This window comes from Saccostrea echinata, unplaced genomic scaffold, assembly GCF_033153115.1.
Source record: "Saccostrea echinata isolate AGI-Se365-2 ecotype Australia unplaced genomic scaffold, CSIRO_AGI_Sech_v1 ptg000025l, whole genome shotgun sequence".
NCBI classification, from domain to species: domain Eukaryota; kingdom Metazoa; phylum Mollusca; class Bivalvia; order Ostreida; family Ostreidae; genus Saccostrea; species Saccostrea echinata.
In genome coordinates, this window is record NW_026889774.1 from 15,042,501 (window position 1) to 15,058,620 (window position 16,120).

Consider the following 16,120-nt stretch of genomic DNA (forward strand, 5'->3'; position numbering starts at 1 on the left):
ATAAAGACAGATTACTTACAAGTTACAACTACAGGCATCCACGGATCTGAAGGGGGTTAGGGTTGGGGCGCTCGAACCCCTGGAATTGGCGGAGTTATTAAATGCACATTTAAATTAAAAAAATTGATCTTGGACAACCCCTCCCCCTTCAAAAAAACGCCCCCTGTTAAGTTTGTAGGGAAAGTACACATTAAGCGCCTGAGAAGTGAAGGAAAGCAGCTTTTGCAACCCCCCCCCCCCCTTACCCTTCTTTCCCATGAAAAAGTTTTTTTTAAATTAATGTTTGGAAAAGGAGTTTACTTTTTTGCTTGTCAACACATTTCTGGCATTATTTTTATTAATATTTTTTTGACTGAGGTGGAATCCCCTCCTGGAAAAAAAATCCTGGATAACGTACATCTATGCATCAACCCCCACCCCACCCCTCCATTATCTAAATATAACTAACGAATGTAGAATTTCTCGATAATGTCTGATTTCCCATCAATTCAATCTTTATGTTATTCTGTGCAATTGGTTTGTGCTGTTTCTCAGTTTAACAGTTTGGCCGCGGGGGGGGGGGGGGGGGGGGGGTGACGGTACATATTGTTGTCGTCGGCGACAATATGTACCTACCCTCACTGCACATATTGTCGTCCATCGATACATATTGTCGCCTGCTGAAAAGTTAAACATGTACATATTGTCGCTGGCGACATTATGTGCCTCACCCTCACTGTACATATTGTCGCCCCACAGAAATTGTTGCTTAAAGATTTGTTTTGTTGTTTTTTGGTAGTTTTGTGAATATAATTGTTGTGTTAATCACACTGACGTGTCTCGTACGCTATTTCATGCAGCGTGGTTGTGACGGTACATTTTGTCGTCCTGTTCATATTGTCGCCGGCGACAATATGTACCAACCCTCACTGCACATATTGTCGTCCATCAGAACATGTCGCATGGCAATGCACGGCAATGCTCCATGTAAATATGGCCAGAGCAACCGAAAACTTAAAAAATGGTCATATACTTAATTCGAATGCCGAAATATGGCTGAAATATTGTCGACTCAGCGTTAAACAATAATAATACATCAATCAATCCATATTGATATGACTAATCATTGCTTTAATTTTTTTGAGAAGATATTTTTTTAAAGAATTTTCCCATATATTCCTATATGATTTGACTTGAACCTTCACTACCTGAGAATGATTCCAGAAATTTCAGAACGGAAAGGGATTGGGGGGGGGGGGGGGTGCGGGTGGTGCAGAATATTTTTGACAAGCAAAATATTTAAAAAGTCATTTGTATGTAAAGGTTTGTTATTGTATATGTTAAGTAAATTATTTAATTATGAAATTTTACCTGTGGACTAAATTGAGAGAATATACAAGTTAAACAAACAGAATTAACCAAAGCACAAAAAATCAAACCATCGGGCCAGGGGGAGGGGGTGGGGGTGCGCCAGTGCTACATCTGTCTGGTTTTTTGAAAAGATTTTAAAGATTTTCTGTACATTTTCTTACGTAAAACTTGATTTTGTTTGTTTGTTATAATGTCCATCTCGAGAATTTTTCATCCGTTTGTAGACGTCACCACTTGCCAGTGGAGGGCTGCAAATTTAGACCTGCACTTGGCACTTAGGGTCATTGAGCAGTGAGGGATCATTTTCGTGCCAGCATCTCAAAATTGAACTTACGCTATGTAACGAAGCTTTCACATACTGTACGTGTACATAAATTGGCGTATTCAAAATTTAGCGCAGTCATTTGATATGGAGTTGTTGGCGTAATCATGAATTAGCGCTACACATGTCAGTGCCATGTATTGTACATATAAATGATTTCTTAGCGATATTCAAGAATTAGCGCATCGGTGTCCGCGCCAAAGCCGCTAAAATAAGAAGCCCGCTTTTTAAGTGCACTTACAGTAAGTATCATCTCTTTTGACCCAGTACCTCTTGAAAAAAAATTTGACAGATTTTTTTTTTCTAGATATTCTATGAAAAACTTTGATCACCTATTGTAACCAACCACACCCTTCCCCCAAGGGACGTGATCTGAAAAAAAGCAGGAAAAAGAATTCAATAACGTTGATAAAGGCCTTGCTATGGTAAAGGAACAAATGATGGGCAGCGGAAAAAAACCCTCTAAATTGCATCAATTAACCAATGTAGTCATCCAGCCTCAGCAACAGATGAAAAAAAAACTTTATCTACACTTCATAATGAAGCTTTCACATAAGTTTCAACTTTTCTGACACAATGGTTCATGAGAATATTTTCAAAAGATGTCACTAAATGATCACTAATTCTTAGCTACTTCCCTTGGAAGAGGGCATGGTCCTTCATTTGAACAAACTTGAATCCTCTTTATCAAAGGATGCTTTGTGGCAAGTTTGCTTGAAATTGACCCAGAAGTTCTTGAGAAGAAGCTGAAATTATGAAAAGTTTTCAGACAGAGGGACCGTCAGACAAAATGTAATCAGAAAAGCTCACTTGAACTTCCAGTTCATCTGATCTAAAAAATGTCAAACCCCAACAGCAGTTATATCGGCACATGATTTTTATAAAATAAACGCAAAAAATAATTTCTAAATAATAATTACTACTGAACAAAAAAAAACCCAGTCAATTCTCGAATTATCGCCATTCGATTTATCGCCATTCTCGCAAAACCGCCATGATTTTTCAAGAACGTTTTTCCTGCTATATTAAATTCTCTTTAAAATGCCAAATTCGCATACCGCCATCCGCCACCGTTTTCACAACAAAGGTCCATTTCAAAGTGTCAACAATCTCGATATACCGCCATGTGGTCAGTGAAGCGACTAATTGGTTGTCGCTATCTAGATCACCATTGTAAAGCCAGACAAGGTACATGTAATTAAAGAATTAAATAAACAATAATGTTATAACATCAACTGTAATTACAAATTTTGTTTTCTGTTTAATAAAAATGATTCAATCATGATTTCTCCACGAAAGCGGTTGTTGTTAAACTTGAGTTTGTCGACAACGATATTAGTTCAAATATCCCTACTTCATATAATGCAAAGTTTGCTTTAAAATAATGATACAGTATTACATGTAATTGTGAAAGTTTTAGCAACGACGATGTCATAAACAATTAAATTATTTACAGGAATTCATTTTACATTGTATCGGCAATACATCACGACGATCGACACGGCGTGTTTTTCTTAGATGCCAGACTTTCAGATTTACAGAACATGTACATGTATTTATTTTATAATTGTGTATTTTGTTTTAAAACGAAATTATTGTAAGCAAAACAACCATTTGAAACATTTACCAATTTTGAATAATTGTTTTTATATAATACTAAGAATATAAACGCTAAATGTTTTATTTCCAAGAACGGTAACTCTATTTCTTGTTTCCCCAAAAAGGGGAAATTCAATTTATCGCCAATTGCAAATTTGTTATACCGCCATGATTTCTAATTAACAAAAGGCGGCGGTTTATCGAGAATTAACTGTACATGTATTCAATCTCCAAGTATATATTACAAGAAATAAGAATAGGCTGATTTTTCAGATATCTCAAGAATTACGGTATCTTGACATATCATAGTGATGTACATCAATCCTGGACACAATTATTTGACCAAAATGTTTTCTCCCTACAGTGTTACTAGCAATGGTGTCTGTCTCCTCCGTGTGTGTGTGTGTGTGTATTTGTCAAACTCTCTTTCCTTTCTCAAATAAATATCCCTCAAAACAACATATCGACGACAATATATGCCGACCTTGACTGTAAATATTGTCGCCAACGACAATATGTGCTGGTGCTTGACTGTACATTTTTTCGTCCATTATGCAGGAGGAAAAGAAGGCCCGTCTCGGTACATATTGTCGCCGGCGACAATATGTACCGATGGACGACAATATGTGCAGTCAGGGTAGGTACATATTGTCGCCGACGACAATATGTACAAAACGACAATATGTACCGTCACAGGGGATGACGAGATTAAATATGAACAATTTATAAAATGTATATCATTTTTGTATGATTTATGTATTTGTAAAGTGATTTAACCTGGTATCATATTTTCCATCTTCCGTTCCGTTCCGCTTTCCGTTCCGTTTTCTGTTCCGCGTTTTAGCAACACCCCATAAATCCCACGTGTTTCTAGCTATAACATTCAGTCATTAAAATAGAAGAATAGATTACTAGGCTTTGTAATAATTATACCAACAAGTACATTCACACTCCTTTAAAAAAAAGAGGAAGGGGTTGAACAGAAGCATTTATGGATATTTTAAATGTATCGTTTTCGACTGAAACATAAAAAAAAGAGCTCTTTTTTTATGTATCAGTCGAAAACGATATATTTAAAAACAGCTTATAGAGACAAAGGAGTTACATTCGTATAGAGACAAAGGAGTTACATTCGTATAGCGCATATCAGAATACAAAAATAGGAAAAAGGTGATTCGACCCCAGATTTAAAAAGAAAAAAATGGAAAGGGGGGGGGGGGTCAATACCCCAAGTGCCTGTGAGTTTTTATATATTTTGAGATATGATGCAAAAAGTGGCGACGTTAGCAACGTTGAACAGACTATAATTGTTAGTGTCCATAGATATCATTATTTATTAAATAACGAGTCAAACAAAAAAAAATCATGATGTTATCACTTATATACAGAAATATTTGAAATACTCTTTCTCATTAGCAATTACTTGTACGCTATTGCAGGTGACTACAGGCAAAATAGATGTTTGATGTCAGACAAATCTTGCAGTCCTTGTCCAGCTCGATTTACATCTTGTGTAGGACTACCAAATGGAAAGAATCCAATGGTTCGATTCATGTGGAAATCAAAGTATGTTATCTGCTATAAAAACAGAACAATAAGGTCAGAGGAATGTCCAGTAGGTGAATATTTCCATCCTAGAAGAGGAATCTGTTTGAAACCTGTCGAACCAGGTATGAAAGATAAAACAGCTACTGATATTGATAGTGCCTACCTAGTTAATGTGTTAGTTATAAGGAAATAAATGATATTATCTTTGGTTATGTTACAGTTGATGTACCAGATTACTGCAAGGCACATTTAAGTGATATTTTGCCAGACCCTTACAACTGTGGTCAGTACTTCAATTGCTCCTTAGGAATAACAAGTACACTTCAGTCTCAGATTCCAAGGTCACTACCATTGTTTAGGATGGAGTGTAGCTATCCAGACTTATTTGATAGCAGTTCGAGCAAATGTGAACACTTCGAGATTGTGGCATGCAGAGGGCGACCTGAACCTCAAGCTCCTTGTAAGATCTTTTGTTTATTCTGTTATTACATTGTGTACATAATCCGGAAATGATCTTTGATAAAGCTTCTCATATTCATCATTGTATTGCAATAATACGTTTAGTATATGTACTAAAGTTTTAACATTTTATTACATACTTAGTAATAAGTACAGGGTTTTTGCACATGCGATGTCCTTCTAGTCACGATAACCGTATCAGTTTTCATGGATTCTGCACGGCTGATATGGATCTGAAGAACTGATATGGATTACATAATATATATTATTTCCCTTGAATTAAATTTTATAAACATGTGACAATACACTGTTTTTTTCGGTCATATTTTCTGTAAAAAATATGCAAGCCGGTGATTATTAATTTGTATGTGCTAAAGTAAAAGTCTTCTGTATATTATTACTAAGTTTGTATCAGCCATCGACCAATACTAGCCCTCGGGGCTCTGCCTGTTACCCTGTTACTCTGCTCTGCCTGTCTTCATCCTTCGTCATCTGTTGTCATCGTCCGAAAATTATTGAATATTTTGAACTTCTTGAATATTATGCATTCCTTAAAGGTGTATCTTTTCGCATTTCGTAAGATTCTGAGCTATCCTTCGTTCAATTCTATCCTTTTCGATTATTGGTCGTCTTTCTGACTGCTGATTTGCTGAGAATAAAGAACATGACGACAGGTAACTAGGTATTCCCATAGGGTATTCCGCAGGAGATTTGACAATCCTCTACATCGTCTATTTATAGCCCATTACCAAGAAATCTAAGTGTAAATTTTCCAACTCTCTACAGAGCAAAATACAGAGACACGACACGCTTTTTTAAATGTGGACTCTGTCCACATCAACGTATAAAAGTTTTGTTGCTCGAGTCTGGTGTTGCTTTTTCAAGCAGAGACAAAGTGAACTTAGATTGAAAAATTCGTGATAGTAAGGTGACCGTTAAAGCTCATTGACCGCCTGTTGACTCCCTCTTCAGAACAACTCAATCAATTTTAACCAAACTTGCTATAAATTATCCTAAGGTATGGGAAATTCAGATTTGTTCACTGCCAAAAAAGGGGGAGGGGTATTTATATGTTTTAGAAATATTATTTTTTTTTATTTAGAAATAGTAAACATAATGAGCTCGTAATAACAGAAGAAGAAACCCATAGGATCGGGATGGGTTTTAGTCTTTAAAAAAAACATCGATCTCCGTTCCGGTTATCAATTTAGGCTAAAGTTATAAAGTTATTCGTTTCTCATACAGAAAGAATAAAATCATAATGGAATTGATTAAATTTTAAGGTATCAAATTGATCAAATGTAACTGTAAAAATATAGCATAGCTAATTGCAGACGAGAATACCTGTATCGAGTAACTTCAAGCGAAAAGTTCTTGTCCTCGATGGATATATGAAGTAATCAAAACTTCTAACCTGCCAGCCTAAAAGGGTGTTGCTAAAACGCAGTACGAAAAACGGAACGGCAAATGCAAAGATTGATTGATTGTATCTTGTTTTACGTCCCATTCGAAAATGTTTCACTCATATAGAAACGTCCGGTGAAGGGCTTCAAAATTAGACCTTTACTCGGAACTCAGGGCCATTGAGCAGTGAGGGTTCTTTATCATGCCAACTCCTACCATGACACGGGGCCTCGGTTTTTAATGTCTCATCCGAAGGACCCGCAACTCTCACTTCAAAGTGCCGAGCGCTTGGCGAGTTGCTACCTATATTTTATCCAAATGGACTTTTGCAAGAAGCGCTGACTTCTACAATCGAGGACTTACCTTAACACTAGGACAATATACAGATGTCAATATTTAGCTTAACAGTTAATTAAACGATAATAATGGGGCATTTCAACACAGATATTACGTTGAAGGGGAACGAGAACTACCTTATGCTCAACGGGTGCATATCATTTAAGCAAAATTATCAAAATTTTCATTACCGCTACATGCACATTACCGCTACAAAAAAGGATACATTACCGCTATATTTAAAAGTATACATTACTGCTACATTGTCTCTTTCGTTAGCCAGCGTCTTATGCATGTACAGTACAACACACACACACACACACACACACACACACACACACACACATATATATATATATATATATATATATATATATATATATATATATATATATATATATATATATATATGCATAAGACCTGTTGCCCCTGCTCACCAGGGGAAGGTGAAAATAGGACTTTGAACAGGATTTTTTTTTCTTCATTTTTTATTTGTCACAAACTTCTCAATAGTAGCCATGACATTCATCTGACGCAAATCGACTACAGACTTATACGAGTATATATATTCATTTTGATTAGAATTCAGTTCCAAATTGTACTTCACTACATGGTGAGTTAATTATATTGAATGGAACTCATATCCCGTGTCATTGCTGGCCGATTCGGTATGTAGCGGTAATGAGTTGTTGTCGGCATTAGTCCCTTTGATAAAATGTAGCGGTAATGATCGCCCGAAAATTTGAAAATTGTAGCGGTAATGAGTTGAAATTTTTCGTAATGTAGCGGTAATGTTGACCTCCCTTCTCAACCCACCTTAACCCATCTTCGCTAGCCAAGGGTTTCTGATACGCTACTCTCCTCATAAGTCCTTGGCATACGGTGTTAAAAAAGTTGGGATTTTTTTCTCAAGTTGTGATTGGAGTTGATCGACATCGTTAGACCAATCAGCAATTGTTTTTTGTAAATGACGATATTTGCGTTCGGGATATATCTTGGCTCTTTAATATCGGGAATGAAAAACGCAAGTAAACAACGATCCGTAAGATAACATGCCATTCTATGAATAGCTACATGTATATGGTGTCATCCAATATCTTTAACTACGTGCAAAATATGTGATTAAGAATCAATACTGAAGATTAATTAAATAACAAATTAACATAACTCAATACCTTCTTGTTAATTATTCTTTAAAAACATTATTGTTTTAAATACGCTTGTTATTTCTGTCGATGACACAATCTGTGCTTACCTGGTAAGAATCGTGATCACGTGACGAAAACAATTCCGTCTTTTGTCAGCACCGTATGCCAAGGGTTTATGAGGGGAGTAGCGTATCAGAAACCTTTGGCTAGCGAAGACGACCTTAACCAACTCCTGCCAAATTTTTCTTCCGGATTGTTTTCCCCTTATTTGATTCCTTCAGAAAGTGAGATTGAAAGGAAATACAATACCTCACGAATAAGGTATTTAGTTATGTTATCCTGTCTCCCATCATTTCGTATGTTGAATGCATACCGGTAAGTCGTGTGAGTGTCCCTAACACCATACCTATGATCACTAGTAAGGTTTTCTTATTTATTATCAATTCCGCTCCTGTATACATAACACTAGCTGCAATAATGTAGCCCTCTCCAATTTTTTTTTTTTGGGGGGGGGTGGGCTACAACTCCTTAGGATCTCCGTAATGGTGCAAGTGCGGGAGTGATTCACTACCGCACAGATTTCGGCTCAAATTATCTGTAAGTGAGTATTTTATTAACATATCTTTCCTGAGCTCATAAAATGTAGTTATGCAAGACATGAACTGATCCAAAAATATACAGAACAATCCGTTTATCGGTTATTTTTCGTGTATGTCAACATCACAACTTGAATTTATACGCCATGTTTACTGACCTTGATCGATTTTATTTTCCGACAACCAATGAGAAATTGGGATCTAGGGGAGCGGATCATTTAGGATTTCCCCTATTTTAAGCATAAATATCACTGTTTATGAAAAAAATCGTATGGGATGCATTTATTTATCGATGTTTAGTGATATCATACAACACAAACATTTATCAACACCGACATTTACTTTATCAAGTGCTTCTAAAATTCAAGCGCAAGTCTCTGTACATCACGCGAGAAATGTCATGGCTGCTGAAGAGAACGACTGGTAAACACGCAGATTTATTTTACTTGGTTTTCGCTTATAAAGGGCTATGATGTTGATAGTCAATAAAAAATTCCGTCTTATTGGAAGTAAGTTGAATGCAAAAACAATTTATTTTGCCTGCAGTCGCCCGTATCTAAAAAATAAATTTGCACCATTACGGAAATTCAGTGGAATTGTAGCCCTCTCCTGAAAATATCAGATTTAAAAAAATCGGAGAGGGCTACATTATTGCAGCTAACATAACACATGTTTAAATGTCAAAGTAAGCCGTCGAGCGTGGAAGTAAGTGCTACTACTCGAGTATAGCTTGTGACTCATTTAAAAGAGAGGCAATCGATGATAAAACATGACATTTGCTTTCCACTCCTTATTGTTTTCTATTGTTTGTCATATGGTATGTACATGTAACGGAAGAAGAGAAAAATGCGACGGACCAGACCGGGATTCGAATCCGGACCTTCTGATTTTTTCGACAGATCCTCTACTAACTGTGATATCTGGCCTCCGTCGATCGAGCCCGTCTGACCGCCACATTTACACTTTCAGACATTACAGATGTCCTTTACAAAATTTTGATATTTCTTATGCAAAATTTGTACATGACAAATTAGCATGGCAAATAAGCACAAGTTTTATTTTCGCCCGATCGACACTCGGGCTGTGCTATCTCAGTCCAAGTCCAAACAGCATTTCAACATTTATTGTGGATCTAACAGAATTTTGGTACAAATCGGTGATATCGGGACGGCTGTCCGATTCCGACTGATCATCGAAAACAAATTCGACAATATATAAAACAGTTATTGCGTAACATGTGTAAAATGACATTTGAAGACATATACCGGTAGATAAAAGCTGTGACACTTGCGTAAATTCCTCAATTATTTACTTATCTTATTAATTCCCTTTGAACTGTTATGCCTCTTTAGAACCCGTAATTTATATTAACAGGAAATTAAATAAACATGATAATAGTCAATCTAATAAAAATTAGATGTTCCGAATCTGCTACCGCTTCTCAAAAAAGAGGTAGCGGATTCGGAACATCGTATTTTAATGAGAAGCGGTAGCGGATTCGAAACATCGTATTTTAATTAGATTGGATAATAGTACATGTATACTAAACACCTGTCCGAGAAGAAAGGGTTCCAACAATTAAGATTTGTATCTGAGGGAACATTTTGATAAAAAAATTAACTCAGATTTATAAAACAAAGATAATATGTAGTGGAGAAAAATATTTGACATGATACAGATACTGAAGCAGATCAAGCAAATTCAGAAGTAGGGGTGGGTCCAGACAGAGGATCTACAATCCATAATAGACTTTATTCTATCAAGCAAAAAATGATGTGTGTTTTTGTAAAATATGGTTTTTCTGTGAAATATAATAAATGTACATATATTTCTTTTTGAGTAAAAGCCTCCTCCCTCCCCGAATATACAACCCGGGTCCAAACATAATAAAACGTTTGTTCTACGCTATTTAATTTTTGATTTTTAGGTCACCTGAGTCACTCAGGTGACTTATTGCTTTCCGTTTTTTTCTGTCGTCGTGCGTTAACTTTTGAACATTTTCAACTTCTCGAGAATCGTTGAACCAGTTTTAACAAATTTTAACCAATTTTGGCATATAACATCTTTGGATGAAGGGGAACACAAACTTGTGAATTTCATGGTCCATAACCCCCGGGGGTGGGCTAAAACCACCAAAATTAATGCAATCTTTAAAAATCGTCTTCTTTACTCCTGGACATCAAGCAGTAAAACCGTTGGCATGATTGTAATAAACATTGGGCCCTCTATCAAATTTGTGAAATTATGGCCCCAGGGTCAGGGGTTCTGGTGCTAGGGCGGGGCTATATAGATTTTATAGGGAACGTACATTATTTCTTTGAAAATCTTCTTCTCCTTGGTAATATTTAAACAAAATAAGTGCATGGTTATGATAAGCAATGATGCCTTTTCCAAAATTGTGAAATTCATGGTCCCCGGGTCAGGGGTGCTGGTGTAAAGGCGGGGCTCTATCGATTGTATAGTGAAAATCCATTAAATTAATTCATTGAAAATCTTCTCTGCACCTGGGTATTTTTTAAACAAACTATATGCATTGTTATGATAAGCATTGAATTACATGTGTTTTCCAAAACTGTGAATTTCATGGACCCTGGGTCAGGGGTGCTGGTGTTAGGGCGGGGCTCTATTGATTATATAATGAAAATGCGTTAATTCTTTAAAAATCTTCTTCTCTTCTTGGATATTATTTAAACAAACTAAGTGCATGGTTTTGGTAAGCATTGATGCCTTTTCTAAAACTGTGAATTTCATGGCCCCTGGGTAGGGGGGTTCTGGTGTTAGGGCGGGGCTCTATTGATTATATAGTGAAAATGCATTAATTCTTTGAAAATCTTCTTCTCTGCTCCTGGGTATTATTGAAACAAACTAAGTACATAGTCATGATCCACAAGGATGCTTTTTTTAAAATTGGGAAATTGATGGCCCCAGGTATGGGGGGGGGGGCTCTATTGAAAAAGCATAATTTCTTTGAAAACATTCTTTTCAGCTCCTGGTTATAAAGCAAAGAAACGGTGTGTAGTTATGATGAACAAGAGTGCTTAATTCTCCCAAATTGTGAGTTTCCTGGCCCCTAAAGTCAGATGTTCTGCTGTAAGAGTGGGGCTCTATTGATAATATAGTGAAAATGCATTAATTCTTTCAAATATTAGGTTTTGGTGTTTCTCAAGGGGGGGGGGGCTATATTTATTAATTTAGTAAAAATGTGTTAATTCTTGTGTTAATTCTTTGAAAATCTTCAGCTAAGTGCATATATATAGTTATGATGATGAGGGTACCTCTACCAAATCTGTGAATTTCATGACCGTGGAATATGAGTTTTAGTGATATGGTAGGGGTGTGTTGAATCTGTAGTGAAATACATTATTTCTTTGAAAATATTCTCTGTTCCTTAAACTGGTATATCGAAGGCAAACAGAATTTAAGTTTTAATAAGCAAGGATATTTTAACCAGATTTTTGAACATCAGGACCATTTGGTCAAGTGTTCTGGTCCTCGCCAGGACTCTATTATTTTTTATTTAACCGAGAGAAGTTATTCCCCTTTGCCATTCACTTTAATTTGATAATTAATCACTGTAAATAATGTATTTGAAAGTTAATAGAATAAGAGAATTTATGCAAGAAATTTTATTGAAAAATACAAAAAGCACTTTCATAGTTTTAATGATCAGGTAGACGTATGAATAAAAATGAGACAAAAATAACTTATTAAATGTTCTTCAAAGACCAAGAGAGGTCAATGTGAGAGGTCACAATATGGGGTGAAAAATAGTACAGAAGAACTAATAGTTTGTTGATAGTCTGCATGGTGATAGTGCTAAATTGGGGATAGATTAGAATTTAATTGATGAGTTGTTACTGAATACTAGACTAATTATTTCAGTGATCCTGATCATCCTATTTCTCTTGCTTTTGGACAACAAAGCTTCATCTATCAGTTTATTTTATACTCTATGGGACCTCTAAATTGTTGTATTATACTCAGATGACCGTTAAAGCCCTTTGGCCACTTATTCAGATATGGAATACATTTTAACATTTTAATTTTTTTCTAGAAAAATGATTTTTTTTAAAGCAGAGAAATAAAAATATCCTTGACCCGGCCTGTATATTCCGGGGGAGGGGGGGGGGGGTGGTGGTGTCCACAAGCATCACCTATGACTCATGCATATCTTTTACGCAGATATTTATAAAAGGGCAATTCAGTTGCAGAATTTACATTCTCGTGGTATTTTTTCCTTTACCGCCACCATTTGTTCTCAAAGATATAAAAAAAAAATGATAAGTTCACAACATATTTATGATAGATAGCTGGGATTCTGGCATGTTGTCTTATCTTGTAAAAGAGAAAATGTAAAAAAAAAAAAAAAAAATATCCATTATAGAACCACTGGGCAAGAAAAGTTGAAACTTATGTGAAAGCTTGATTACATGTTCTAGATTCAAATTTGTTCATATCATTAACCCCCGGGGTAGGGCGGAGGGCCACAACGGGGTGGGGGGGGTGTCAAAGTTTACGAAAGGATTATATAGAAATATCTTTAAAAATCTTCTTTTCAAGAACAGCTAAGCCATTATTAGACATATTAATACAGAAGTATTCTCAGGTAGTATAGGTTCAAGTTTGTTCAAATCATGACTCCTGGGGTAGGGCGGGGCCACAAAGTGGGTAAAAGTTTACATAGGAATATATAGGTGTATTTGAGTAAAACGCATTGAAGACTTCAAATAATGGAATGACCTGACAACCTTTGGATTGGACTAGCCAAAGGGTATAAAAGACAAAGTTTTGGGAAAGTTAGGTAGCTGTAGAAGTTGAATGATGAATCAGCAACAAATAAGTTAAAGCATTCCATCCTAATAGCAAAAGAATACATAACTGATGGTAGATGTTGAATACTCAGTATATTTAAACATAATTCACTTTTATTACTATTTGCATGTTAGAGTGGGATGTGTCCTAATTTAGTACAAATATCATTTCTGCTTGAACTTTCAATAGGGCGTGACAATCTCGACGATACATAATTAGCGTCTCTCAAATGGTGACCTAGATTCTCATTAGTTAAGAAATTCATAACATTACCAACTTTAGATTGTTGTTAACAAACAATGAGATGACAATGGCCACACCTCCTTACTGTAAGAAACGATGTAATTTGTTCCTTGCGTCACTCGTTGACGTCTGAACCATTTTTATTTCACGTGTATTTCACCCGTGAATGAAAAGCTGTGTAAATTTAAGTATTGATGAGCTAATCTGGAAACCAATGAGAATCTAGGTCACTATTTAAGAGACGCTAATTATATCACGCCTTACTGAAAGTTCAAGCAGAAATGATATTTGTACTATGACCTTGAATTTTGGTAAGAGTTATCTCCATCTGTTTTTTTTTATTAATAAAAAAAATCAATTGTAAGAAACTTATCTGTTTAAAAAAATCGTTTTCAATTGTCATTCTATTTCTAATGTTTTTTAGTGCATTTTCTACTACAACATTTATTGATATTCTTATTATTTGGGTTTTTATTTAAAAAAAATTGCTCCATAGACTTCAATGCAATCTGTTAAGTACTTACTGTTTAGTTAATTACATTTTTGAAACTTTCTCTTGGTTAATCTTTTTCTACTGTAAAATGCTTTGAATTGATATCAGAGTATTATTTATGTGATGGACATTTAAGGATAGAGGATGGAAAACTTTAAGGGTAAGAGCAAAATAAAAACACCAGTTGGAAGTATCCTAGGGAATTGATGTTAAACTCTGTGTGTAGTAAATCTGAAGAAGATTGAGAAAACTGGTTCTTGTCTATCAATGGGAACCTAGGGGAGAAAGACGGTGTAAGTAGTACTTTACCCAGTCCCCATCTCTAGATAAGAGAAAATTTAAGTACTGTGTGATATACCCTCAGAAAGAGCTGTCTTAATAATTATTCCAATCATTAACTCAGACAAAGTAAAATGAAAACCTATATATCCCTTGTAAGAACAAGATCATACCATTACATAGGAAATATCTTTGAAATCTTCTTCTCAACAACAACTAAGCCATTATTTGTAATATTTACACAGAAGCAACCTTAGGTATTGTAGAATGAAGTTTGTTCAAGTAATGACCCCTCAGGGGTTGGGGGCACAACAGAGGGTCAAAGTTTTGCATAAGAATATATAGGATTCATCCTAAAAAATCTTTTTCTGAAGAACAAAGCCATGATTAGCAGTATTATGATAGAAGCATCCTCAGGTAGTGTATATTCAAATTTGTTCAAATTTACGGTGGGTAGGGTGGGGCCTTAATGAGTAATCAGACTTTTACATAGGAATACGTAGGAAAATCAAAGTACTGAATCGAGGTGACGTCTTCCAGTAAAATTTAAAATTTATCCTCAAGTATACTAGCATATACAAAACCCTAATTACATCAAGAGAATCCCCAGTGAAAACCATTGGAAAACAAAAAGTGAGTAATACGACAAATGCATTTTATAACTTATTTGATCTAAAAAAAAAAACAAACAAACAAACAAACAAACAAACAAAAAACTGGACTAGTTAATTTTAAACAAATGCGAAAAAACTAACAAAAGAATCTTTACCATATGAATGTAAAAAAAAAAAAAAAAAAAAAAAGGAGGGGGGGGGGGGGGCGGGGACCATGTGTCATATGTCTTTGAAATTTCACATTAATCACTGATACAACTAGCATTTAATACAATTAAAAAACATCTTTGATTTTTTTTTTTACCAAAAGCAAGCCCATTTAGACTTTTTTTCTTCAACTAAATTGGTATAATTTATTTAATTTAATCATATGACGTATTGTAGACTCAATATATCTTCGATCTGTAGCACACTAGTCGAAAATGATGTTCAGATAACTAAAGTTCTGTGCATTCTTTCTGAGCACAAAAATGAATAAAATTTTAGAGCTAATTCTCCGTATTTCAAGACAATCATATCAAAATGTAACAAGCCCTTTTTCCTAAAATATTGCTTAGCTACATCTATATGCTTTCAAAATCAAATCAATCCCACGACAATTGTAAATAGCCCTTTTGTGCATTTGCTTGAAACTATTTCCAATGTCATTTTCTCCAAATACATTGATTGTGCTTGTAAAAAAAGTGTAATACCAATGAAGTGCAAAAATGGAATTCAAACCATTCTTTTCCATAGTATTTTTTAAAGCAAAAATTGAATTACCAAACTGATTTTAATTCTTTCACTTTAAATTACCCCAAATCAAAGTACATCATAACCGCTTCAATCATCACTTTATAAGGCCGGAAGTTAACGCCTGTCCGAAGCAGTCGTAAAGGAATAGGAAAATATCATATTAAAGGAAAGGCAATTATACC

The 16,120-nt window shown here is 35.3% G+C and overlaps 1 protein-coding gene across 1 annotated transcript in view; it reads left to right on the forward strand.

Moving 5' to 3' along the window:
- Positions 1 to 16,120, forward strand: part of LOC133192915 (uncharacterized) — an 804,603-nt gene that overhangs the window by 136,568 nt on the left and 651,915 nt on the right. The window contains 2 exon segments of the mRNA XM_061328921.1: positions 4,711 to 4,941; positions 5,040 to 5,279. Coding sequence (XP_061184905.1) covers positions 4,711 to 4,941; positions 5,040 to 5,279 — 471 coding nt within the window.